At 42.1% G+C, this 27,567-nt stretch overlaps 2 protein-coding genes across 2 annotated transcripts in view; both read right to left on the bottom strand.

Annotated features, from left to right (window-relative positions):
• kif25 (kinesin family member 25) overlaps positions 1-21,092 on the bottom strand; it is a 44,632-nt gene extending 23,540 nt beyond the window's left edge. Inside the window, exons 1-9 of the mRNA XM_079830506.1 lie at positions 20,708-21,092; positions 19,803-19,868; positions 18,945-19,070; positions 18,696-18,837; positions 10,526-10,629; positions 10,177-10,262; positions 9,947-9,986; positions 9,770-9,837; positions 9,603-9,677 (exon numbers count right to left, since the gene is read on the bottom strand). Coding sequence (XP_079686632.1) covers positions 9,603-9,677; positions 9,770-9,837; positions 9,947-9,986; positions 10,177-10,262; positions 10,526-10,629; positions 18,696-18,837; positions 18,945-19,070; positions 19,803-19,868; positions 20,708-20,776 — 776 coding nt within the window. The 5' untranslated portion in view covers positions 20,777-21,092. The remainder of the gene's footprint in view (positions 1-9,602; positions 9,678-9,769; positions 9,838-9,946; positions 9,987-10,176; positions 10,263-10,525; positions 10,630-18,695; positions 18,838-18,944; positions 19,071-19,802; positions 19,869-20,707) is intronic.
• Positions 21,093-21,613: 521 nt separating this feature from the next.
• acat2 (acetyl-CoA acetyltransferase 2) lies at positions 21,614-27,473 on the bottom strand. Its single transcript, XM_079831014.1, has 9 exons — positions 27,235-27,473; positions 25,622-25,756; positions 25,361-25,542; positions 25,148-25,265; positions 24,921-25,064; positions 23,679-23,801; positions 23,430-23,584; positions 22,845-22,955; positions 21,614-22,462 (listed from the first exon to the last, which is right to left on the bottom strand). Exons 1-9 carry the CDS (start codon positions 27,392-27,394, stop codon positions 22,292-22,294), a joined length of 1,299 nt encoding a protein of 432 aa, XP_079687140.1. The 5' UTR covers positions 27,395-27,473; the 3' UTR covers positions 21,614-22,291.
• Between the last annotated feature and the right edge of the window lie 94 nt (positions 27,474-27,567).

Below are 27,567 nucleotides of genomic sequence, written 5' to 3'. Positions count from 1 at the left end.
GACTGTCGGCCATTTTGAATTATGTTCTAAAATGCTGTATTTTATGAACGCATGAACGGATTTTTACGAAACTCGGTATGGGTCATCAGCACGATGTTCTGAAGTAGCCTGACAAGTTTCAAAACAGCGCCACCTAGTGGATAATTTTTTTTTTCAAACGCCTATAACTTTAAGTGGGGTTGACTTATTTTCATGGGACTAACTTTTTTTGTCTCCTGAATCCTTGCCAAGTCCAACGATACCAGACTTGCCAGGTTTCAGCGTATGGTTTGTGCAGCGCGGTAATTTAGCGCTTAAAAAACATTAGCTGATATCTTCGAAACCGCTAGTCCGATCGAGACGAAACGAGCGCCAGAAAATCGGAAACATAGGTCGATAGCTATACATCAATGCCCAAATGTCAAAATATTGATAGTAAGGGGTAGTAAAATCCAATCAAAGTCAAGTGTCAGTAATTTTTTACATGTTTTTTCATATAAATGTCTATAACTCCAAAACGAAATGAGATATTTTCACCAAAATTGACACACACATGTATGGGCTCAATCCGATGACACATAAAAAAAATTGTAGGATTGTGCCTCTTGGTGGCGCTATAATAGAACAAAACATGACATTGGCACTGTACAACTCAATGTTTTAATGTGGTGTTTTAACGGTTTTGCTTCAAATGTCTTTACTCATTTTTTCAGTTGGTCTGCTGCTATCTTCCTTGTTTGCTTCTGTTGCGCTTGGCCCCGTTAATGGCTGCTTGCAGCTATATTTATTATTATTATTATTATTATTCCGCCATGGAAGTCTATGGCAGCCCATAGAACCGCTTGCGGGAAAGTTGTGAAATTTGGTACACTGATAGAGGTTATTACCAATAGTACCCACACCAATTTTGGAGTCTCTAAATCAATCTCTCTAGCGCCACCACCTGTCCAAAGTTTGACTCATGTTTTTGCTAATAACTTTTGAACCATAAGGGCTAGAAACAAAATCTTTTTTTCTTTCGATTTATTGGTTTAAGCCGATTCGATCGCACCCTATGACGTCATTTACATCATTACAATGTTCCCGCCATTTTGAATTAACCGAAACCCAACTTTTTCGAACTCCTCCTAGGCCGTTGGTCCGATTTACACGAAAATTGAACCAGATCATCTCCAGACAGTGTTGACAAAAAAACATGGAATTCAAGTTGATTCGTTAAATCGTTTTTGATTTACACGCAAACAAATTTTACGTAATGCTTGAAAAAACACACTTAAGCCAATATCTCCGCAACGCTTTATCGTATTCAAACCAAACTTGGTACAAGTCATCACAAGCATGACTTGAGGCAACATGCAGCGTTTCGGCGCAGCGCCACCTACTGGTCCGGAGATACGAAAAATGGCTATTTTTGCTTATAACTTCTGAACTATTTGTCCAAAAATCATAAAAGTGATCTCGTTAGATTCAGGACGGCATGCCGAGTCGTCTGATATCCAATTTTACCATATCGGCCATTTTGACTGTCGGCCATTTTGAATTATGTTCTAAAATGCTGTATTTTATGAACGCATGAACGGATTTTTACGAAACTCGGTATGGGTCATCAGCACGATGTTCTGAAGTAGCCTGACAAGTTTCAAAACAGCGCCACCTAGTGGATAATTTTTTTTTTCAAACGCCTATAACTTTAAGTGGGGTTGACTTATTTTCATGGGACTAACTTTTTTTGTCTCCTGAATCCTTGCCAAGTCCAACGATACCAGACTTGCCAGGTTTCAGCGTATGGTTTGTGCAGCGCGGTAATTTAGCGCTTAAAAAACATTAGCTGATATCTTCGAAACCGCTAGTCCGATCGAGACGAAACGAGCGCCAGAAAATCGGAAACATAGGTCGATAGCTATACGTCAATGCCCAAATGTCAAAATATTGATAGTAAGGGGTAGTAAAATCCAATCAAAGTCAAGTGTCAGTCATTTTTTACATGTTTTTTCATATAAATGTCTATAACTCCAAAACGAAATGAGATATTTTCACCAAAATTGACACACACATGTATGGGCTCAATCCGATGACACATAAAAAAAATTGTAGGATTGTGCCTCTTGGTGGCGCTATAATAGAACAAAACATGACATTGGCACTGTACAACTCAATGTTTTAATGTGGTGTTTTAACGGTTTTGCTTCAAATGTCTTTACTCATTTTTTCAGTTGGTCTGCTGCTATCTTCCTTGTTTGCTTCTGTTGCGCTTGGCCCCGTTAATGGCTGCTTGCAGCTATATTTATTATTATTATTATTCCGCCATGGAAGTCTATGGCAGCCCATAGAACCGCTTGCGGGAAAGTTGTGAAATTTGGTACACTGATAGAGGTTATTACCAATAGTACCCACACCAATTTTGGAGTCTCTAAATCAATCTCTCTAGCGCCACCACCTGTCCAAAGTTTGACTCATGTTTTTGCTAATAACTTTTGAACCATAAGGGCTAGAAACAAAATCTTTTTTTCTTTCGATTTATTGGTTTAAGCCGATTCGATCGCACCCTATGACGTCATTTACATCATTACAATGTTCCCGCCATTTTGAATTAACCGAAACCCAACTTTTTCGAACTCCTCCTAGGCCGTTGGTCCGATTTACACGAAAATTGAACCAGATCATCTCCAGACAGTGTTGACAAAAAAACATGGAATTCAAGTTGATTCGTTAAATCGTTTTTGATTTACACGCAAACAAATTTTACGTAATGCTTGAAAAAACACACTTAAGCCAATATCTCCGCAACGCTTTATCGTATTCAAACCAAACTTGGTACAAGTCATCACAAGCATGACTTGAGGCAACATGCAGCGTTTCGGCGCAGCGCCACCTACTGGTCCGGAGATACGAAAAATGGCTATTTTTGCTTATAACTTCTGAACTATTTGTCCAAAAATCATAAAAGTGATCTCGTTAGATTCAGGACGGCATGCCGAGTCGTCTGATATCCAATTTTACCATATCGGCCATTTTGACTGTCGGCCATTTTGAATTATGTTCTAAAATGCTGTATTTTATGAACGCATGAACGGATTTTTACGAAACTCGGTATGGGTCATCAGCACGATGTTCTGAAGTAGCCTGACAAGTTTCAAAACAGCGCCACCTAGTGGATAATTTTTTTTTTCAAACGCCTATAACTTTAAGTGGGGTTGACTTATTTTCATGGGACTAACTTTTTTTGTCTCCTGAATCCTTGCCAAGTCCAACGATACCAGACTTGCCAGGTTTCAGCGTATGGTTTGTGCAGCGCGGTAATTTAGCGCTTAAAAAACATTAGCTGATATCTTCGAAACCGCTAGTCCGATCGAGACGAAACGAGCGCCAGAAAATCGGAAACATAGGTCGATAGCTATACGTCAATGCCCAAATGTCAAAATATTGATAGTAAGGGGTAGTAAAATCCAATCAAAGTCAAGTGTCAGTCATTTTTTACATGTTTTTTCATATAAATGTCTATAACTCCAAAACGAAATGAGATATTTTCACCAAAATTGACACACACATGTATGGGCTCAATCCGATGACACATAAAAAAAATTGTAGGATTGTGCCTCTTGGTGGCGCTATAATAGAACAAAACATGACATTGGCACTGTACAACTCAATGTTTTAATGTGGTGTTTTAACGGTTTTGCTTCAAATGTCTTTACTCATTTTTTCAGTTGGTCTGCTGCTATCTTCCTTGTTTGCTTCTGTTGCGCTTGGCCCCGTTAATGGCTGCTTGCAGCTATATTTATTAGGGGCCAAGCACCGAAGGTGCGGAGGCACCTATTGTAATCGTTAGATTTCTTATTATTATTATTATTATTATTATTATTCCGCCATGGAAGTCTATGGCAGCCCATAGAACCGCTTGCGGGAAAGTTGTGAAATTTGGTACACTGATAGAGGTTATTACCAATAGTACCCACACCAATTTTGGAGTCTCTAAATCAATCTCTCTAGCGCCACCACCTGTCCAAAGTTTGACTCATGTTTTTGCTAATAACTTTTGAACCATAAGGGCTAGAAACAAAATCTTTTTTTCTTTCGATTTATTGGTTTAAGCCGATTCGATCGCACCCTATGACGTCATTTACATCATTACAATGTTCCCGCCATTTTGAATTAACCGAAACCCAACTTTTTCGAACTCCTCCTAGGCCGTTGGTCCGATTTACACGAAAATTGAACCAGATCATCTCCAGACAGTGTTGACAAAAAAACATGGAATTCAAGTTGATTCGTTAAATCGTTTTTGATTTACACGCAAACAAATTTTACGTAATGCTTGAAAAAACACACTTAAGCCAATATCTCCGCAACGCTTTATCGTATTCAAACCAAACTTGGTACAAGTCATCACAAGCATGACTTGAGGCAACATGCAGCGTTTCGGCGCAGCGCCACCTACTGGTCCGGAGATACGAAAAATGGCTATTTTTGCTTATAACTTCTGAACTATTTGTCCAAAAATCATAAAAGTGATCTCGTTAGATTCAGGACGGCATGCCGAGTCGTCTGATATCCAATTTTACCATATCGGCCATTTTGACTGTCGGCCATTTTGAATTATGTTCTAAAATGCTGTATTTTATGAACGCATGAACGGATTTTTACGAAACTCGGTATGGGTCATCAGCACGATGTTCTGAAGTAGCCTGACAAGTTTCAAAACAGCGCCACCTAGTGGATAATTTTTTTTTTCAAACGCCTATAACTTTAAGTGGGGTTGACTTATTTTCATGGGACTAACTTTTTTTGTCTCCTGAATCCTTGCCAAGTCCAACGATACCAGACTTGCCAGGTTTCAGCGTATGGTTTGTGCAGCGCGGTAATTTAGCGCTTAAAAAACATTAGCTGATATCTTCGAAACCGCTAGTCCGATCGAGACGAAACGAGCGCCAGAAAATCGGAAACATAGGTCGATAGCTATACGTCAATGCCCAAATGTCAAAATATTGATAGTAAGGGGTAGTAAAATCCAATCAAAGTCAAGTGTCAGTCATTTTTTACATGTTTTTTCATATAAATGTCTATAACTCCAAAACGAAATGAGATATTTTCACCAAAATTGACACACACATGTATGGGCTCAATCCGATGACACATAAAAAAAATTGTAGGATTGTGCCTCTTGGTGGCGCTATAATAGAACAAAACATGACATTGGCACTGTACAACTCAATGTTTTAATGTGGTGTTTTAACGGTTTTGCTTCAAATGTCTTTACTCATTTTTTCAGTTGGTCTGCTGCTATCTTCCTTGTTTGCTTCTGTTGCGCTTGGCCCCGTTAATGGCTGCTTGCAGCTATATTTATTATTATTATTATTCCGCCATGGAAGTCTATGGCAGCCCATAGAACCGCTTGCGGGAAAGTTGTGAAATTTGGTACTCTGATAGAGGTTATTACCAATAGTACCCACACCAATTTTGGAGTCTCTAAATCAATCTCTCTAGCGCCACCACCTGTCCAAAGTTTGACTCATGTTTTTGCTAATAACTTTTGAACCATAAGGGCTAGAAACAAAATCTTTTTTTCTTTCGATTTATTGGTTTAAGCCGATTCGAACGCACCCTATGACGTCATTTCCGTCATTACAATGTTCCCGCCATTTTGAATTAACCAAAACCCAACTTTTTCAAACTCCTCCTAGGCCGTTGGTCCGATTTACACCAAAATTGAACCAGAACATCTCCAGACAGGGTTGACAAAAAAACATGGAATTCAAGTTGATTCGTTAAATCGTTTTTGATTAACACGCAAACAAATTTTACGTAAAGCTTGAAAAAACACACTTGAGGCAATATCTCCGCAACGCTTTATTGTATTCAAACCAAACTTGGTACAAGTCATCACAAGCATGACCTGAGGCAACATGCAGCGTTTGAGCGCAGCGCCACCTACTGGTCCAGAGATACGAAAAATGGCTATTTTTGCTTATAACTTCTGAATTGTTTGTCCAAAAATCATAAAAGTGGTCTCGTTAGATTCAGGACGGCATGCCGAGTCGTATGATATCCAATTTTACCATATCGGCCATTTTGACTGTCGGCCATTTTGAATTATGTACTAAAATGCTGTATTTTATGAACGCATGAACGGATTTTTACGAAACTCGGTATGGGTCATCAGCACGATGTTCTGAAGTAGCCTGACAAGTTTCAAAACAGCGCCACCTAGTGGATAATTTTTTTTTTCAAACGCCTATAACTTTAAGTGGGGTTGACTTATTTTCATGGGACTAACTTTTTTTGTCTCCTGAATCCTTGCCAAGTCCAACGATACCAGACTTGCCAGGTTTCAGTGTATGGTTTGCGCAGCGCGGTAATTTAGCACTTAAAAAACGTTAGCTGATATCTTCGAAACCGCTAGTCCGATCGAGACGAAACCAGCGCCAGAAAATCGGAAACATAGGTCGATAGCTATATGTCAATGCCCAAATGTCAAAATATTGATAGTAAGGGGTTGTAAAATCCAATCAAAGTCAAGTGTCAGTCACTTTTTACATGTTTTTTCATATAAATGTCTATAACTCCAAAACGAAATGAGATATTTTCACCAAAATTGACACACACATGTATGGGCTCACTCCGATGACACAAAAAAAAAATTGTAGGATTGTGCCTCTTGGTGGCGCTATAATAGAACAAAACATGACATTGGCACTATACAACTCAATGTTTTAATGTGGTGTTTTAACGGTTTTGCTTCAAATGTCTTTACTAATTTTTTCAGTTGGTCTGCTGCTATCTTCCTTGTTTGCTTCTGTTGCGCTTGGCCCCGTTAATGGCTGCTTGCAACTATATTTAGGGGCCAAGCACCGAAGGTGCGAAGGCACCTATTGAAACCGTTCCCGTTCCTATTATTATTATTATTAGGGGCCAAGCACCGAAGGTGCGAAGGCACCTATTGAAACCGTTCCCGTTCTTATTATTATTATTCATCTTCTTCTTCTTCTTCTTCTTCTTCTTCTTCCGCCACGAAGTCTATGGCAGCCCATAGAACCGTATGGTAAAAAGTTGTGAAATTTGGCACACTAATAGAGGACAGTCTGAAATGTCACCGTAGCAAATTTGGAGTCTCAAACTCAATCCCTCTAGCGCCACCATCAGTCCAAAATTTGACTCATGTTTATGCTAATAACTTTTGAACCATAAGGGCTAGAAACAAAAATCTTGTTTCCTCTGATTCCTTGGCTCAAGAGGATTCCATTGCACCCTATGACGTCATTTTCCGTCATAAAAATTTTCCCGCCATTTTGAATTTTCCGAAAAACCTACTTTTACGAACTCTTCCTAGACGGTTCATCCGATTTGCACGAAAATTTAACCAGATCATCTTCAGACCATGCTGACAAAAAATCTTGCAAATCAAGTTGATTCGTCAAATCATTTGCGATAAACGCGCAAACAAATTTTACGTAGCGGTTGCAAAAACACTCTTAAGGCAATATCTCCGCAACGCTTTATCGTATTCAAACCAAACTTGGTACATGTCATCACAAGCATGACTTGAGGCAACATACAGCGTTTCGGCGCAGCGCCACCTACTGGTCCGGAGATACGAAAAATTGCAATTTTTGCTTATAACTTCTGAACTGTTTGTCCAAAAATTATAAAAGTGGTCTCGTTACATTCAGGACGGCATGCCGAGTCGTCTGATATTCAATTTTACCATATCGGCCATTTTGGCTGTCGGCCATTTTGAATTTTGTCAAAAAATGCTATATTTTACAAATGCATTAGTGTATTGTTACTAAACTCGGTATGTGACTTCCATGCTATGCCCTGAAGGTACTCAAAAAGTTTTAGGGCAGTGCCACCTAGTGGTCAAAAGATATAACAAACTTGACAAAAATGCTAATAACTTTTGATTAAATTAGCCTAGTATAATGAAACTGGTCATAATAGAGTCATTGGCTCATGCCGATTCAATTGCACCCTATGATGTCATTTTCGGTTATGATAATTTCCCCGCCATTTTTAATTTTCCAAAAAACCTACTTTTGCGAACTCGTCCTAGACGGTTCATCCGATTTGCACGAAAATTGAACCATATCATCTTCAGACCATGCTGACAAAAAATCTTGCAAATCAAGTTGATTTGTCAAATCGTTTTTGATAAACGCGCACACAAATTTTGCGTAGCGGTTGCAAAAACACTCATAAGCCTATATCTCCACAACGCTTTATCATATTCAAACCAATCTTGGTATATGTCATCACAAGCATGACCTGAAGCAACATGCAGCGTTTCGGCGCAGCGCCACCTACTGGTCCGGAGATACAAAAAATGGCTATTTTTGCTTATAACTTTTGAACTGTTTGTCCAAAAATCATGTCTTCCGCACCATGCTTTGAAGGTACTCAAAACGTTTTGGGGCAGTGCCACCTTGTGGTCAGAGGTTATAACAAAATTTACAAACATGCTAATAACATTTGATTAAATTAGCCTAGTTTAATGAAACTGGTCATAATACATTTATTGGCTCATGCCGAGAACATAGATACTAATTTTGCCATATTTGGTCAAACATCCTGTCCTCAATGTTCTTATTTGATCAAAATCTACTTTTTCAAACTCATCCTAGACCGTTTGTCCAATTTCCACCAAAATTGAATCGTATCATCTTCAGACTGTGTCAACAAAAAGTTAGGGATTTTGCATCAATAGATGAAACTGTTTTTGTAAACCGCAGCGACAAATTTGAGGCATGATGCCAAAATGACTCTTGAGGCTGTATCTCTGCAATGCTTTGACATATTGGCATCAAACTTTGCATGTGTCATTGTTCCCTTATTCTGACCACACCACATCAATTTCGTAACTGTGCCACCTATTGGTCAAAAGTGATAAACCATTAACTTATATTATCAGTGACTCTGTATATGATATTTCAGCCATTTTGCCTAATCTTCTTAAACTGTATAATTGTTCATTGATGCAGTTGGTCTGACACTGTCAGACTACAATGCATTTTTCAGCCTTTTGCCTAAAATCATCTTAAAACGTGATTAATTGCTCATTGCTCCAGTTGATCTGACACTGCCAGCCATTTTGGCATGTCTTGTCTTCTTCTTTGCGCTTGGCCCCGGTATTGCTGCTTGCAGCTATATTTAAAATAAATGCTGTTCTTTTGAACTTTCTTTTCATCAAAGAATCCTAAAAAATGTTTTACACAACTGTTTTCAACATTGATAATAATCATAAATGTTTCTTGACCAGCAAAACGGCATATTAGAATGATTTCTGAAGGACCATGTGACACTGAAGACTGGAGTAATGATGCAGAAATAAATTACATTTGAAAATATATTCAAATAGAAGAAAGTTGCAGTATTACATTTTTTTGTATTTTAATAAAACAAATGCAGCCTTGGTGAGCATAAGAGACTTCTTCTAAAAACATTAAACTTTTTTTTTAAAACTTTTGAATGGCAGTGTACATATATATATGTGTGTAAAATGTAATTTACTCGATGTTAACTTCATATATATATATAAATAATATACAAGCATCTTTAGTCATTTGATTGCAGCAAATGCAATCCCTAAGCGAATAGTTCAACTTGTTTGTATGAGATAGGACTCTCACCCATCAAGTAGTGAGGTTAGAAGTGGTTTCACCTCTTCAAACACAGTCTCTTGGCTATCTTCTGGACCATGAACTCTGCAAATCAAACAAATAATGGACATATTCTACATCACCCACCAGCAAAGCCCCTGTTTTAAATGTTCACATTTTATGCAGTGTCCAAATACCTCTCAAACTCAAACATTTTGTTCATTACAGGACTTGGGTGTTTGGTGCAGTTCACAAAAACAGAGTCCTGCAAAACAAAAGTGGTCAGAGATGATTAATCCAGGGTGTAGTGTGTAGTACTGGCCCATTACAATTTTATAGATCCAATAAACACTACATGTAATCAATTCACGCACATCATTAATGGCCTGCACCACTGCTTCACATGATGATGACCTTAAAAAGCAAAATGAGATTTAGTAAGCATGTGGTCTGTGTATTAAATATTTTTATTAAAATTGCATCACATTTTTACTATTCATTTACAAACTTAAATAGAATTTGAATGTTGTAAATTAATAATTGTATTAATTTAATATGCATTAATCTACCACTATTCTTTCGATATGTATTTAGATTGCATTACCCATTGGTTGTAGGTGATCCTGGGATGTGATCAAAGTGCAGAATTGGACGCACCCTGCAGTGAACCCTGATATTCCCCCTCAGCTCCTACAGAGAGAAATGTGTGTGGTGCTTCAACTATTTTTAATGTAACTAAATCATCCTAGCTGCTTACACTGTCGTTTTTAGAATAGGTAAGGTGGAAATTGGTCTGAAATATTTTAAATATTCATTACTGAAATATTCATGAGTCAAGCCACAGTAATAACATAACAGTGTACTCCCTACATCTGGACTTGAAATAAATGGCAACACATTACCCTATGAATACATTAAGAACAGTGACTCAAATCAGAAAACCAAGTACGTACAACCAAGGTGTTGTGGAGCGACCTCCTCCTCACCCGCTCCTCTCTGCACCTCTCCTTCTCTTCCTGTAAAGAGTGCTCAAGTGCAGTCATCTGAACCCGGAGCTCTACAGAAAACAAATGCAAAGCAAACGTCACAACTATCTATTTGTGTACATTCAAATATGAATACATATAGAAACCTCTAATCAATGGAGCCTGCAGTCAGACAGTACAATGATTGACTATAAAAACAAGTGAAGTGATGTTGTTGGAAATAATCTGTCCGGAGCAAAAGAAAAAAATTGGATGAGAAAATACTTGAAAGCACAAAAATAAGACAAACATCAGTTCCCTTTCGAAAGGGAACTCGCGCTGCGTCAGCTTCGACGCTACGGGGAACGCCTCCGGCGTGACAGGTGCCTGAAATCACATTGAATCACGTCAATTCTATTGACCGGCGACAGCCTATGATGTCATCAAGGTGCGACCAGGAAGTATATAAGGGCGCCTTGCCAACATGACAGTATCTCTTCGTCTTCAGTGACTGTTTTGCCTGTATCCTGAACGTCAAGTAAGAAGTACCAAGCTATGAAGTGTGCAGAGAAACAGCGCCACTTCCGCAGGTGCGCAGAGCCGTGTACCAGGTATCTTACACCTGATGACACTCACACGCTCTGTGTATACTGTCTGGGGGAAGAGCACGCACGGGAGGTTCTCGAGGGAGCCTCCTGTGCGAACTGCGAGCGTTTTCCGTTGAGAACACTCCGCTCTCGTTTGGCTCTCTTCTCGAGGGGAGAGAGTTCAGCAGCTGGGAGCGGCCCCGCTCGCGCCGAGGCCGAGCGGCGCCTTCAATCCTGGGGCTCCCAGCTGGATCTGGCTCGTCGTCTAGAGACTGGTATAGTGCTTGTGGACAACGAGCCAGATCGCGAGGGGCAGACTTTGGAGGCGGAGCAGGATCTAAGCTCCTCCTCCTCGTCTGTGGCTCTTCCAGTGGAGCAGAGGATGGTTGAGGAGTCAAGTGAAGTGTTTGAGGCTTCTCAACCACCTTGTCCCATGTATGGGGAGCTGGTGGAGGTTATGGAGCGCGCCGTGGGCAGATTGCAGCTGCCTTGGCGGCGCGCTAGGGGAGATGACGTTCGTCTGAGCAGACTGGATGACCGTTATCTCCCCGCCCGTGACCAGCCGGCTCCCGGGAGTCTTCCATTTTTTCCTGATCTCCATTATGAGATTGCGAGAGGATGGAAGAAGCCCTATTCAGCCCGAATCCATCGGCGTCAGCGGGCTAATTTTGCTGACGTCGAGGGATTACCGGAAGCTGGATATGTGTCGCTGCCGCCCGTTGACGAGACGTTCGCAAACTACCTCGCTTCTGGGCGGCCATCGACACTAAGGGCTCCCACCCTGCCGTCAGATCCCCTTAGGACAACATCACGTCTGAACGGCAGGGCATACATGTCGGCGGGTCATGCTGGGGCGGCTTTACACACGATGGGAGTGTTACAAGCCTACCAGGCAGATCTGCTGAGGGACCTCGATCAGGGGGTGGGACTAACCCCTGACGCGGTGGCCGAGTTGCGCCGCACCACCGATCTCTCTCTTAGGGCCACCAAGCAAACAGCTTTCGCCATCGGTCGTTCGATGGCGGCTATGGTGGCCACGGAGAGACATCTGTGGCTGAACCTGGCGGACATCGCGGGGAAAGAGAGGGCCTTTCTCCTCGATGCCCCGGTCTCGCCCTCTGAACTGTTTGGCACCTCCGTAGAGGCGGTGGTGGATAAGTTCAGGGAGGCGAGGGCGCGCTCGGCAGCATTTAAGACTTGCATCCCGCGGAGGTCCGGGACCGCGCCCAGGCAGTCGGGTGTCCCTGGTCCGTCCCAGCCTGAGGGCCGGAGACAGGAACAGAGAACCAGTGTTGCCTCTCGAGCGCCCCCACGGAGGGTTATGGCGCAGAGGAGGCGGGACACCCGCTTCAAAAAGAGGAAGGAAGCTGGAGCTGGCAACCGGGACCAGCGTAGGCAGCGGACTCCGCCCCCGAGGGGACGCAGGTGAACGCTGCCTTTTTTCCCTTCCTCTGGAAAAAGATTTTCCCCGGGCGCTTTTAACATCAGGCCGGTGGGCCTATGATGAGCAGAAATGTAAGAATTCTGACGGCCCGCCTGGCTTGGTTGTGAGAGCGCCCCCCTCAGGATGGCGGGCGGATACTAGCCTATGGATGGCTGGAATCACCGCTGGGAGCGATTGGTGAGTCCCCTCGCTGAGGGTGAAACATTTTCAAAACTATGTTTTTCAGAACTCCTATACCTTCGCTCGCCTGAGAGGTTTTCTGGGGAAATTTGGATCGCCGCTGGATCTTCGCAGGGCCTGCAGCTCCCCGTGAGTAAGCTAAGAACGATCTTCTTTGCAACATTATGATGGTTGTGTGTGAATACTTCACTTTCTGCTAGAGAGTTTGCTGCCTCTCCGTGCTATATTTTTTTCCCCCATTGTTTGGGTAACTGAATCGCGCTCTCGCCTGAGGGCTTGTAGTGTAAGGGGCGAGCTGTGTTTTTCCTAGCGTAAAGTGAAAAGTAGCTGAAGACCGGGTACGCGCTAATGCACGAGCTGTAGTGAGATCTGCGCCCAGCTCTGCGGGGCTTTGGGAAAGGGGTTCTTTGGGCCTCATTGTGTAATATTAGAGGTGATAATATTTCTTTCCCGGGCCCTGAGTAGATCTAGTGCGGACCTATGTCGCACCACTTGGCCTAGGCTTTGTCAAGGATGGGCGCGTCCCCTTTTAATAAAGACTTTCGCCCCTGGCCTGTCTTTTTAATTAAGAACATGGTCTTGTTTATGCATCCTTGTTTCAGCCTCCTCTATTACAGAGTCGTCCGGCCAAGGCCCGCCCCCTTCTCTGCGTTCTGGGGTCACGTGTAATGCAGACGAGGATGTTGCAGGAGACAGCGACTTTGCCAGTGGTCGTGGGGTGGAATTAAGCAACTTTCGCCGGTTTGCGACTAGACTTTATCTGCCGTTTCCGCCTTTCGGAGCTTGGTGGCCGCCATCTGCTGGCGGCCCCCGGCCTCTTCCTGGAGGATGGTACGGCCGGTGGATTTCACATTTCTGTGATATTGTTCCCTTGCTTTATGTCTCTGCTTCACCTCCTTTAGGGCCCGGGTAGAGCAGAACATCGGATAATCCTTCTGTCTGTACGGTTCTGGTCGGATGCTCCCCTGAGGCCCGAGCATTGCCAATGGCTGACGCCCTCGCAATCAAGGTTGGCCGCTGCATGGAAAGAGAGACAGCCGCCCCGATGCTGGTGACGTAAGTTGTACTCCCCTCGCTTTAGAGGGTCTTTGCTGAGCACTTCTGCTGAGTACACTGCTGTTGGCAATGTGATTAGGTCCATGTTTGTAGGCACTGCCCAAGAGACTGCGCCGTCCTGGGGGCCCTAGGACACGGCGAAGCAGGTTGTCCCTAGCTGCCTCTGGGATGGAGCCAGCCCCAGGTGCGGGCATAGGAGCCAGCTGGCTCTGAGTGGCCAGCTTGGACGGTCTGGGCAGTTGGACTTCAGGACAGGTAGTAGGCGTTAACCGGCCTCCTTGCAGGAAAGTCCCGACACTATGGCCCACGAGTGGGCCTCGGAGGCTCTTCTCCACTGGTGTCGACGTCAGCAGTGACCCGTCATTGGCCCTGGGGATGAGTCCCCAGGTGTTAACTGGATTTCCAGGCCTTCGTCAGCAGCAGACAGCTGCCGTCAGCCCAGGTAGCAGCAGCCAGCCTTCTTAAAGTTTCGGCAGGATCCTTGGAATTTGCAGACCCCCTATTCGGGGGGGCAGGTCCTGCCAGGCCTCCCTGAGGGGTAGGCTCCCAGTCTGGGTTTCCTTCGCTCAGGAGTTAGGCCCTGTCTGGCCTCCCTGAGAGCCTGCTGTGGTCAGCAGGCACTGCTTGGTCTCCCCTGAGGGGGCAACATAGGCATTAAGTCCCTCGACGGCTGGTACGAGCTGCTAAATAGGTGGTAGGCGCTACTGGGCCTCCCCATGGGCCTGCTGTGGGGTAAGCAGGCCCACTTGACCTCCTCTGCGGATGGCGTTCCTGGGCCCCAGTCACTGGATGGCTAGCACGAGTGTTAGTAGGTAGTAGGCCTCATCCGGCCTCCCTGAGTGACCTCCCTGGAGGCAAACTCCCGGTTCCCAGCCACTGTGGCGGTGAGCATGGAGTGCTATGAGTAGCACCTTCTGCTATCAGGTGGTAGGCATGGTGGCCTCCCTGACAATGAGCTCACGGTTCCCGGTCGCTGTGGTAATGAGCATGGAGCGCTATGGATAAGCACATTCTGCCGTTGGTAGGTAGGCTCTGTGGCCTCCCTGACGACGAGCTCTCGGTTCCCGGTCGCCGTAGCAATGAGCATGGAATGCTACGAGTAGCATGTCCTGCTATCGGTTGGTAGGCACTGTTGCCTCCCTGAGGGCGAGCTCCCGGCTTCCGGTCGACTATGGCAATGAGCGCGAAGTGCTACGAGTAGCATGCTCCGCTATCAGGTTGGTAGGCATTATGGCCTCCCTGAGAGCAAGCTCCCGGTTCCCAGTCACTGTGGCAATGATTAGGTGAAGTGCTACGAGTAGCACGTTTTGCTTTCAGTTGGTAGGCACGGTTGCCTCCCTGAAAGAGAGCTCCCGATTCTCAGGCGCTGAGACGACTAGCGAAACAAAACGCTAGGCGTGGCGTGCTCTGCTATCAGGTGGTAGGCACTGTTGCCTCCCTGAAAACGAGCCCCTGTTTCTCAGGCGCGAGAGTGAGACGGTTAGCGAAGCACGACGGACGGCATGCTCTGCTACCAGGTGGAGGCATTGCGCCTCCCTGGAATCGTTCCCCGGTCCCCAGTTTCGGTAACGGATCGTAGCATGGGCTGCTATCAGGCAAAGCTGCACGGGCTTCCCTGAGGGGATTCGCTTTGGAGTAGTAGGCCCACGTGGCCTCCTCTAAGGGCACGCTCTGGTCTCGTGGTTCCTGGATAAGTCCAGTCAATGAGCAGAGGCCGGCTCCCCGGCCGCTGTGGTGTGCGTAAAGTGCTATAAGTGGCACTTTTTGCTATCAGGTGGTAGGCATGGTACCTCCCTGAAAGCGAGCTCCCGGTCCCCAGCCGCTGTGGTGAGCTTGAAGTGCTATGAGTAGCACATTCAGCTTGGCTGTGAGTGCCCGATGTCTTGCAGTTGGTAGGCCCGCTTGGCCTCCCTGATTAAGCGAGTCCCTGGTCTTCCCAGCTACCTCGAGGGCTAGCACGACTGCGATCAGGTATCAGGCCCGTTTGGCCTTCCTGAGGACGAGCGCTGCTTTGGATGCGCGAGCGGTCTATCAGGTTACCAGGTGGAGGCCTCTCTCGGCCTCCCTGGGGGACGAGTTCCCTAGGCGGGAACACACAACTGGTTTTTTGCTGACAGCTAGTGGCTACCCGCTATCAGGCGCCGGCCACTGGCCGTTTGCGAGACCTGAAGGCGGTGTTCTTACCCTAGCACGACGAGGTGTCACTGCGGCTATGTGGTCCCGACAGGACGGGACCTTCATAGTAGGCCTACGGCATGGTTGCCTACCGGGCAGGCTTATGAGCTCCTCTCAAGCGAGGGTCTGTTGTGAGCTTACAGCCTCCTGGGGCTGATCTATTGGTGGTAGGTCCCGAGGGGCCCCTCCCGATATATTCAGCCTATAGGGCCTTTGGCCTCCTGAGCACGTTTTAAAGTAAGTGCTTGGTAGATCCGAGGATCGAGCGGCTTGACTCCCCTCGCTGGCAAGGGTTTGAAAGCACTTCGCTGAGCGCTGCTCTCCGGGATAACCCGTCTCTGAGGTCCGGCTAGTCGGTGACGCTGCCCTTTCTTGCAGCACCCTAGCGGGATGTCTCTTCGGAGGCGAGTACCAGAGGCTCTGTACTGTACAGACAGGGTTGACCGTATTACGTGTCCCATACTAGACTGGGTCACCTGGTCAGGTCTCCCTGGTGGCATTCGGTGATAATCTCCCGAATAGTGACTGGCATAGGGTTCCCTCGTAGTTCCCTTGCCACGCTCCCTTAAAGGAACCCCTTCTAAGTCGAATGGGTTGGTTCCAGGCCTTCGAGCAAGGCCTGGGAAGGACCTCATGTGTGTGAAGGTTTCCTTCTCAGGCGATAGCTTGGGCTATGACCGTAGGGAGCGCTGTCACTGACAGCCTAACGTGACCAGAAGGGGAGTGGTTCAGGCATTTCAGCAGAAATTGCTTGTCTTGACAGTTGTCACTGCCATTGGGCATGCACTCCCGTCGGCATGGCGGCGTGGGTATATCGTTCCCCGTAGCGTCGAAGCTGACGCAGCGCGAGTTCCCTTTCGAAAGGGAACGTCTCAGGTTACGAATGTAACCATTGTTCCCTGAGAACAGGGAACGAGACGCTGCGTCGCTGTGCCATGCCGCAGGGCCTGCCTGCCGAAAACAGTCCCTTCAGACGATTAGATACTGTCATGTTGGCAAGGCGCCCTTATATACTTCCTGGTCGCACCTTGATGACATCATAGGCTGTCGCCGGTCAATAGAATTGACGTGATTCAATGTGATTTCAGGCACCTGTCACGCCGGAGGCGTTCCCCGTAGCGTCGAAGCTGACGCAGCGTCTCGTTCCCTGTTCTCAGGGAACAATGGTTACATTCGTAACCTGAGACGTTTTCAATATCAAGCGGTGTGTAAATCATTCCTTTTTCTACAGTAACACTGTCCAATAGCTACAGTATACCAAAAATATAAGGTATATTTGTCTCTCTTCAGTTTGGTTCTAGTAATCTAGCAATCTCTGTGACCTTTTGATGACTATTGGTAAGAAAAAGGTGACAATACAGCAACATTTAGGAGAAACAAATTAATTTAATGAACGACTTCAATGTGATTGGTTTAATAAATATTAGATTTATATACTTTTTAATATAAATATAGTTTTTTTTTATTCTTGATAGCTCCATGTCTGAACCATGGAAAGATCTAATAAATGAATATGAATTTATATTGGACTAAAAAAAATTATGCCACAAGCCACTGGAAACAATATGTATCAAATAGTATCAACCAACACAATATCACAAGCCAAACTTTAGGGCTGCGCAATATATCAAAATATGTACATATCACAATATGCATATCGCAAGGGCATGCAATATCTGAATTATTTTAATAGGCTACTTCAACATAGTGAAAAGTGTACGTTTTAGGTTGATGCATATAGCAGAGAATAGACTGGGTACGCGACTGTTACTTATGTGACTTGCTTGACGTTAAAAAGAGTTATTAAATGCAATAACTTGTGGAAAAACAACTCCTTGCAGTCTCGTGCTGTCTGCTGTCTGACACACACACCGAAACGTGCGCACAAGCCGTTCTTTTTTTCATGTCTTGTTACACATTCGAACTGTCAAATACACACACAGTTATGTCAAAATGGCTGTCTTGATGAGTATTCATATAAACACAGTCGGTTATGCTTTAAGTGAAAGATATCAGTTGGGGAAAGAAATAGATTTTTCAAACTTAAAGCAATATCGTATTGCATATCGAATATCGCATTATTTAACAAGGATATCGCACATCCCTACCAAACTTATATAATCACAGTGGACAAATGCCAACAACCATCACCCTATAGGCTACCGTTATCCTCGAGTGCACGTGTAAAAGCCTTTTGTCAGGAACTTATTTTTTCATATTTTGACAGTGATGAGCAGTTTGGCTCGGAGTTTTACAAATGCAACTATATAAATGACAAGGGATAAGATTCACAGGCCCTGTGGGAGGCTTGTCACCATGGTGTGCAGGTGACGCACAGGACACATGACCGTGCTGTCCCTGCTGACAACAGCTTTTCCTGGAGGAGAGGCTGGGGGAGGGGACCCGTGGATTATCTCTGAACACTGCACCACATACCTACTGTCACAACACGGCTGGTTTTGTGATAGAGAAGGAGACAGATGAAGGAAGAGACAGATGGTAAAGAATGAAGGGAATGAGAGCAGAAGATTAAATAGAAGAGGAGATGAAGGTTGAGAGTTAAGGTTCATAATCCAGGACGTATTATGACCTTCCCGTATAACCGCATGCACGTAAATAATTAGTGAATGAGATCCGTTGACTGTACCTGGAGGTACAAATATTCACAGATAATGCAGATGAACTGATGTAGTTGATCTCAGTAAAGAACACTCACTCTGAAGGTCATCACTTGGAAGATCCTGAATAGCATTTCTGGCAGTGCCCACACATTCAAACAGCTGCTTGCTTTGGTCCTCCAGCTCTTTAGCAAACCCCACGTAGATGATAAAAACATCCCTCAAGTCCTGTTTCAGCATCTGAGAGCAAGACCGATCACATGATGATGCTGGATTTGCAAAGCATTGGATTTCAAAGCATTTGTAGTGTATGATTTATTTTCTTCAAAACAGTGTTTTGGAATCACCTGAACTTCAGACAGGAGTTTGGAGAGAGTTGCCTTTGTGGACTTTTGCACTCTCTTCTGCTGCTGATGTTTCTTTCTATAGGCATGAATTTCCTCATCCCTTTCATGGCGAAGTTTACCCAAACACTGGAAGTTTAGGAAAGGTGAATGTGAAAAACATACAAACTGTTCAATACATTTACAGTTTTTAACCTTACAAAAAGCATTGTGGAGATGGTAATTCTTTGGAATTTGTATGGAATGTGATTTGGTGCTCAAGAAACATTTCTTCTTATCAATGTTGAAAACATTTGTGCTGCTTAATATTTTTGTGGAAACTGTAGAATTCTACATATATTCTACATAGAACATAATTTATTTGAAATAGAAATCATATGTAATAAATGTCTTTGCTGTCACTTTTGATCAATGTAATGCATCCTTACTGAATAAAAGTATTAAAATCTTTTTTTTTTTTACTATATTTTAAATAGTAGTGTATATCATGATACAGAATGATTATTATTTATATACCATGTTATTTACATTGTACTCAAAGCTACTTCAAATATTACCCTAATGTTATCATAATAAATCTCCACACACACACAATAACATGGTCCTTTTTGGTATATTTTTGTATTTCAGTTGTATTTTGGATCTCCAACCAAAGGTCTGTCTCTGGTCTATATTGCATACCAAGATATTACGCATTTGAGTAAATTAGGTGAGACTGGTGAGCACCTGTCGTCTGTCTGCAAGCCACTTATCTTGCAGTGAAACCATCTGCCAGGTCAAACTCTTAACCGCAGCGGAGGGTCGACCTCCATTAGGAAAGTGAGATGCATTTCACACTAAATTTGCTACATAAATCCATACCTCAGCGAGTCTCAAATGAAGAAGAGCATTCTCTGTTTCCAACTCCAAAATACGCTCCTCTTTACTCTAAATAGAGAAATGAGGAGAGAACGTTATCATTACATTTAAGCATTAGGCCAACTATACAAATGTAATAGTACAAATAACAGAAGTAAACTAAAATAAACAACAACATTCTTCATTCATACACAAAACTTAACTGACACACCAGTGGCTGTCTCAAAATAGCAGGTTGCCTACCAAGACAACACTTTTGGGAACCATAGACTAGGGTGACCATATTTTGATTACCCAAAAACCAGGACACTCGGCCCGGCAATGAGATACTCAAATGATACTCGAAGTTTACTCAAAGATTCCTTATTAATTTCAATACATTTAAAGTATGACCCCTCTGTATGGATAGAAAATTGTTATATTAGGGCCAGGAGTCCCAGGACAGGAATTGAAAACAGGACACGTTTAGTCACCCTATCATAGACATCATTCAAATGAGCCTAGTATGAAGCCCAAAATGCTGTCTATCGAGTCAGCAGATCACTAGGTTTTTTTTCGTACAATAACTTACAAAATACAAAACAGTATGCTGGCTGTACCATGGTACATTGTTGGTATGAGAATATAGAATGAGATTATATAATGAATGATTACCATATTTATAAGCCATGGTATGCCATGTACTTCAATTAAAAAAACTTGGTATTATCATGGTATGCCTACTGCAAATAGCAAGCTACTTTATGTGGGTGGCTTCACACAACAACAATAGGAAGGTCTAGTGACTGAAATTATATTATATTATACAACATAATTATCATAACGACATTAGACATGTATGTGAAGCAAAAGCACGTCAAAGCGACATAAACATTATTTACATGCAGGTAATGTAATAGGAAACTCACCCGTAGTTTGTGCTCTAGAAGGTGGACTTGATGAGCAAAAATCTGGTCTCTATTAATAAAGAGCGGCATTGTGAATGAGAGTAAAAACAGGATGTGAACTAAAGCACTTATTGTACAGTAGTGGACTGTACATAACCTGCTCGTGTGTGGTTTGTCAGAAGTTTAATCCGATTACCTGCCTGCGCACACTAGCCTGTTTGGCGTCCTCCTGTTGAGTGCCTTCTGATCTATATTTACCTTTTCATATAGTTTTCCCTTGCTTTCTGTACTATGAAACTGTATGTGCATGTATTAACAATGTGGGCTCGATATGTGAATTTTGACTTGTTTAAACCCTTTAGACTTCCAGACAGCAATAACACCAGCATCAAACACTGATCTGACTGAGACTAGGCCGATGACGAAGCGATTGTCATGAACACCTTTTGAGGTTTGGCGCCTTCTACTGGTTACTTTATCGCCGTTACAGCTCTCACAAGAGGTGAAGTCGGGTAACATGGGACAGATTAGCTCGTTGGAGGAACAACATTGTTCTTTAAGATAAAATTTCCAGTTAATGTAAACTGTTTTAAGAACATTTCATGAGGTAAAAACAACTGAACATCTAAAAGTATAGCATCATGAGACAAAATGCTGAAACTTGCTAAATATCCATTATTTCAAAATAGAAAATAACTGTTTATTGTTTACAATGATGGTATTGCATAGATTTACTGACTCGTTTTACCTGACTACAGTTGTGTTGGGTGTAAAGTTGTTTTTGATGTATATTTTGAACATAAAATGATGACAAAATGACTGACTTAAAGCTCAAAGAGCAATCTATAAAATGTGCATAAACTTTTCTAGATGATTTACCAAAAAAAGTGGCCCAATTTACCTATATTCACTGCAGGACACATGGCACTCCATTAAATTCTTTATTAGGTGGTAAGTACAACAGGCTAAATATGTAAACAGCTTTTCCCCTGAGGTACAAATTAACATTGGGAAAGGTTATTAAACGCAGCCTTTTGGAAGCACAGGATAGAGGCTAATTTTGCCTTTTGGCACGTTTGACATTCTCTAAGGCAGGTTTCTATTGCACAGTGTAAACAAGCCCTATTCTAAATTTCCTATTCCAATTTCCTTTCTTCTGAAAACAAACTGACTCCAGTCAACTGATGGTTTAATACACACAGAACACAAACACACCATCATAATCAAATCAGGTTATCATGGATATGCATGTGTGATACATGGATAGGCTTAGTTTAAATACCAATAAAAGCAGCAACCATAGACGATTGACACAGAAAAGGAATGTCTAAAAAGCTGGTATACTCCAACAAGTTATCTTTATGTATCATAAATCACTAAAGACTGAAGGGAATACATTATATACACTTACATTAGAGATGATTTTACACCAGAAACCAGAACTTCTCTTACGTACAAGTACTGACTTAAGCATGTACTTTGGTGTCACCATAGCCTGTTAAGATTTGTAAACATCTGTTTTGAATATGGAAACTTGTTTCAAGGCCCGATTAAAAGCACACAATTACAGTATGGTCATTTAGCTGTATCAGCAGTGCTTAGCCTTTATTCTCTCTCTACACACATGGCAATGCCCATTCCACCACCTATACACAGTGAAGCGATCCCTTTCCGTCCCCCTGTCCTCTGAAGCGCATGAAGCAGGGTCACCAACACTCTACAGCCCGACATACCAAGAGGATGTCCAAGAGAGATCGCACCTCCACACACATTAACCTGAAAGGAAAGAGACAAATGAAGTGTTAAATTATGATGCACAAATGGAAATGTCAAATAAATACTTAGAAACCATGTCGTAAAGGTTCAAAATTAATACTTGGCAATCCACACATACACATATATATACACACACACACACATGTTTGTTTTTTTACTTAGGCAAAGAGTTAATTTGGTCCATTTTAGTGTAGTAATCTTGTCAATGACAGTATTAGTGAACAACGGTCAAATGAGACAGGCCTCCAATATTTGCAATAATGGAGTGTTTCATCATATTACACTGTGGTACAGAAATCATTGGGTAACTGTGTCAATACAATATTGTGTAAATCTGTATGAAGTATGAAGCAAAGTATGTATAAAGTGGATGAAAACACACCTTGTCAGGATTTAGACCGAGTTCCTGTACCACTGCAATGGACTGAGCAGCAAAGGCTTCATTTATCTCGAATAGGTCCACTTCATCTAGCTTCCATCCGGCTTTATCAACCTGGTTCGAAAGCAGATACAATTCACTTAAAAAAACAGTATCAATGCTAGCGCAAAACAACAAATTGGTGAGGACTGTAGCACAAAACATTTGAATTGAATTAGCAAATGTTATTATTCTCTCCTCTCTTGTAAGCTAAATACATAAATGTAAGTGGTATTGCATTTCGTGATATCATAAAGCACCCAAATTATTGAAAATATTGCTTTTGGCTCAAGCAAATAATATAACAGCATAAATTGTAACACAGACACACACACAATTCTAATTATATCATATCACAGTATATACCATTACATAATTTCAAATTTTTTTATTTATTTGAAACTCTAAATCTGGGTCTTTATTGGATTATATTGGTCCTCTGAGTGCCTGTAAGTATAGTGTTTGTTTCAGGACCGAGCACTGATTACAAGCATCATCCTTCATTCATGTGGTTGGATTAAATCCTGTGATGAGTCAACGGGCACTCACAGCTTTTCTAATGGCTGGAATTGGCCCTGTGCCCATGACTGAAGGGTCAAGGCCTGCCTGAGCCCAGGACGTGATTCGTGCCATTGGTTTTAAGCCCCGCCTCTGGGCCTCTGATTGGCTCATGAGAACAGTAGCTGCAGCTCCATCATTTATGCCTGTTATACAAAAAACATCACAATGGAGATCGCATATTAATATCTGTAAGCACTTAAGATGTCATAATTGAGTGTCAAAGACGTCTCCATTTACCTGATGCATTGCCAGCTGTCACTGAACCAGAACCATCCTTCACAAAACAGGGCTTCAGTTTGGACATGGCATCAATATTACTGCCGTGCCGAGGAAACTCATCAGCTTTGACCTCGACTGGACCTGATATGGTAACAAAGGTTTTATTTGAATTCATATTCAGTCAGAGATAAATGCAAGCTTCAGGTAAAACTATCCACTTTAAAGAGTATCTGAAAACAAAAATGTACTACTTAAGATATTAGGCCGTTTCAGAGAATACACCAATTAATTTTAGCTTTCTTATTAAGCAACTTTCTTATTCAAAGCATAAATCTAACACATTTTGTGAGGTTTATATTTAAATTATTTATATGATTATGAAGATGATTTTATCAGAAAACAAGACAAAAATACTGATTAAGAAAATAAGATTTTTTTGAAGTACAACGTTGCATTGACTGAATACGCTACTGTTCAAAGTTTGGGGTGAGTACTTTTTTCCTAAAGCAATTAATACTTTTAAATTGCATTAAACTGATCAAAAGTGACAGGAAAGACATTTATAATATTACAAAAGATTTCCATTTAAAATAAATGCTGTTCAGAAAAAATGCAGTTTTTTTACTTTCTATACATCAAAGAATCCTGAAAAAATATGAAAAGTTATTTTTACATTGTATTATACTTCACATTATTACAGTTTTACTCTAGTTTTTATTTCATGCCCGTAGGCAAGGGGGGTTCGAACAAACCACCCCCAACTGCCAAAGGTCCAGAATTGAAGTCAGTTTTTTGTAATAAACAAGTGTTCTTTTAAGTAATGACAGCCAATAATTTGAATCCGGACCTCTGTATTTTTCCGATGTGTAGGCTATAAATGTTGTGAAATAATTGCCTAATAATATAGTATTACTTTAATGCAGCAATGATTTTGCACAGCACCAAGATCTTCTCATCTGAGCTCCCTGCGGTCTTTGTCAGTCACCTCTGGTCAACATCAAAATATTTAAGATGACCAATCAAAACAAATGATTGGGCTATATGTTCACTGAAGGTGCTGAGTGCAAATTCCAGGGCGACGCTTCAGTAAATGCTCATAAAGTGCGAGATAAGATGTAAGTAGCTAAACTAAAAGGTCCACTTTTTGAAAAAAAAAAGAACTCCTCCTTTCACAGGCTGGCTACGGGCCTGAATTTTGAAACTTTTAAACAGTAGTGCATATAAAAACTTTATTAATGAAAGCATAAAAGAGCCTCTTGCCTTTCCTAGAGGGAACATTCACTGGCACAATCTCCTGGTCAAAATAGCCGGCCTTCTGAGCAGCTTCCGTTCTGTTCTGTGATTTCACAGCAAACTTGTCCTGAGCCTCACGGGACACCCCCCACTGCTTGGCCACATTCTCCGCTAACATGGGCACACAACCAAAACTAGATAAATTATCCTATTAAGCACACAATAAAGGTAGGCAATCTGTTTTAAGAAATTACCTGTGAGTCCCATGTGGTAACTATAAAAGGCGTCTGTGAGTCCATCAGTCAATACAGAGTCCTGCAAAGTAGCGTCTCCCATCTTCACCCCTGACCTCATCTGCACTATATGAGGAGCCTGACAGACAAAATGTTGCATGGTTATCATTAGACCAAGCCTCTAATCTTAAAGTAAAAAGAAGGCATATTTGAGCAGTGTCATAGATGTCTTACCCGACTCATGCTCTCCATTCCTCCGGCTACTACTATAGTGGATTCTCTTGTCATGATGGACTGAGCACCAAGACACACAGACTTCAGGCCAGATCCACAGATCATCTGACAGCTCCATGCAGGCACTGAGTATGGGATACCAGCACCAACACTTGCTTGCCGTGCAGGGTTCTGCCCGTGACCTTAATAGAGTAAAAGTAGGAGAAGCTAAAGGAGGGCTATCAATCCACAAGCTGGAGTACACTACATGTGCTATATTACCTGCAGTGAGAACATGACCCATGATGACCTCTGAGACCTCTTCTGGCTTTACATTGGCCCTCTTCAGAACATCTTTAATAACTAATGTCCCAAGATCATGGAGGGGTACACTACTAAGGGCTCCATTGAATGATCCTGTGAATAAAATAGCAAAACATTAATTCTTCAGTTTTAACTGAATATATAATTATAATTAATAGAATTTAGTGCTAGAACATGAAGGCAGGGGCGGACTGGCCATCGGGAGCACCGGGAGTTTTCCCGGTGGGCCGCTGGACAAAGTGGGCTGGCCAATTGCTATGTAAACATATATGATGAATGAATAATAGTACATTTACGTAGCCTATTTTGCCTGATCCGTCTCAGTGGTGTAAAGGCACTCGTCAATGTCAAAATATCTGAGGCGGGATTTATTGACCACAGAAACCGAAAGGAGAAGGCTGAATTTATTTTATTAAAAATACAGTAAAAACACAATATTAATACAATTTCTAATAGCTGTTGTGAATATATTGTAAAATGTTTTTTATTCCTGTGATCAAAGCTGAATTTATCATCATTACTCCAGTCTTCAGTGTCACTTGATCCTTCACAAATCATTCCCATATGCTGTATTTTTCATTAAAAAAAAACTTCAGGACCAATATAATTTTTAAACAGTTGGAGCTCTATTCCATAAAATGACAGATGTCAAGCTCCTGAAAGGACAAATACTATAACCACTAGAAAGTCACCATAAAATAGTCCACATTTCTGCACTACATACACTACCATAATACCATAGTATTGCTTAAAATGGACTAACTTCATGTAAATTATGATTAATTGAACTTTAGTGTTATTAAACTCCACTGTATGGAAAAGATTTCAAAATGTGTAAAAAAAAAAATTTAAAAAAAAATTCTAAATTATGTATTAATTGCCATGTGTACCAGGAAAGACCAATTATAACCTAAAGAAGTATGCCAGTTGAAGCGTTTCAATAAAATAGCATTTATATTTCTGTATAAATAGCATCTAAATTTTTATGTTAGTAAGTGGTGTTTAAAATTACTCTGTGCATAATGAACTAGTGAGTTTATGGTTAGATGAAAAACTTTTCTTCAAAAGCTAAATTAATTTCCTATTATCACTGTAAAGCTGCTTTGAATGAAGGTGACTTGACTTGACGTATTATATATATATCACTGACCAATCATAAAATTTCTCCTGGCCATGGCGATACAATAAATTGTCCAATCAGAGGGCGAGAACACTGAGAAGAACGCAGAGCAACCAATCAGAGCAGCTCTACGTTTCTTCTGCACCATAGCGAGACGGTACAATACAGCCGTGTAGCTAGAGCATTAGCTAGTTAAATTGAAATATTAATACATATTTTGACGATATAAAACTACAGCGAACAGACTCTTTTTCATCAACTTCATCGTGCAGATCATTTGGTTGACTTGTTAATTCCGGTAGTGGCACAGGAGATCAAACTTTCAAGTAAATTCAGTCAACAAGCTGTTTATCCTGCAGTTTACAGCTAACGTTAACAGTTACAAAGAAGTGATTATCATCTTGTGGAAAATATAATGATAGAAAGACATAAGATGTCATATGAAGTTTACCTATAGGAGTCCTTGCAGCAGAAACAATAACAATCGCATCCGTGTTCATCTTTGCTGTAGCGCTGGTTTTTCCGGCAGGTTCCTTGTTATGTGTCCCGAAGGGCTGGTTCTCTATATATGCAGGTTGTTTCGAGGAGCCTCCTACCTCACGCTGTCTCATTCATTTCGATAAGAGTACATCACCGAGATCCAAGTCTGATGCATTTGTTTTATTTTTGTGCAGCGCCATCTTATGGTGTGGACGGTTAACTAATGGCACACTGAACTTAAAAAAAAAAAAAAATCCAAGTCTCATTAATTGAAATACCACTTTACAGAAGACACATTTCAAAC

Source organism: Gobio gobio, assembly GCF_949357685.1.
Source record: "Gobio gobio genome assembly, chromosome: 12".
Taxonomy (NCBI): Eukaryota; Metazoa; Chordata; class Actinopteri; order Cypriniformes; family Gobionidae; genus Gobio; species Gobio gobio.
The sequence above is the reverse complement of the archived record's forward strand: the minus strand, read 5'-3'. Positions and strand labels throughout refer to the sequence as shown.

Coding starts and splice junctions, on each gene's coding strand:
- acat2 (XM_079831014.1), bottom strand. CDS start 27,394: ATGAGACAGCGTGAGGTAGGAGGCTCCTCGAAACAACCTGCATATATA. Junction 25,065..25,147: donor TTACCACATGGGACTCACAG/GTAATTTCTTAA, acceptor TGCCCATGTTAG/CGGAGAATGTGGCCAAGCAG. Junction 22,463..22,844: donor TCGGTCTAAATCCTGACAAG/GTGTGTTTTCAT, acceptor CTTTCCTTTCAG/GTTAATGTGTGTGGAGGTGC.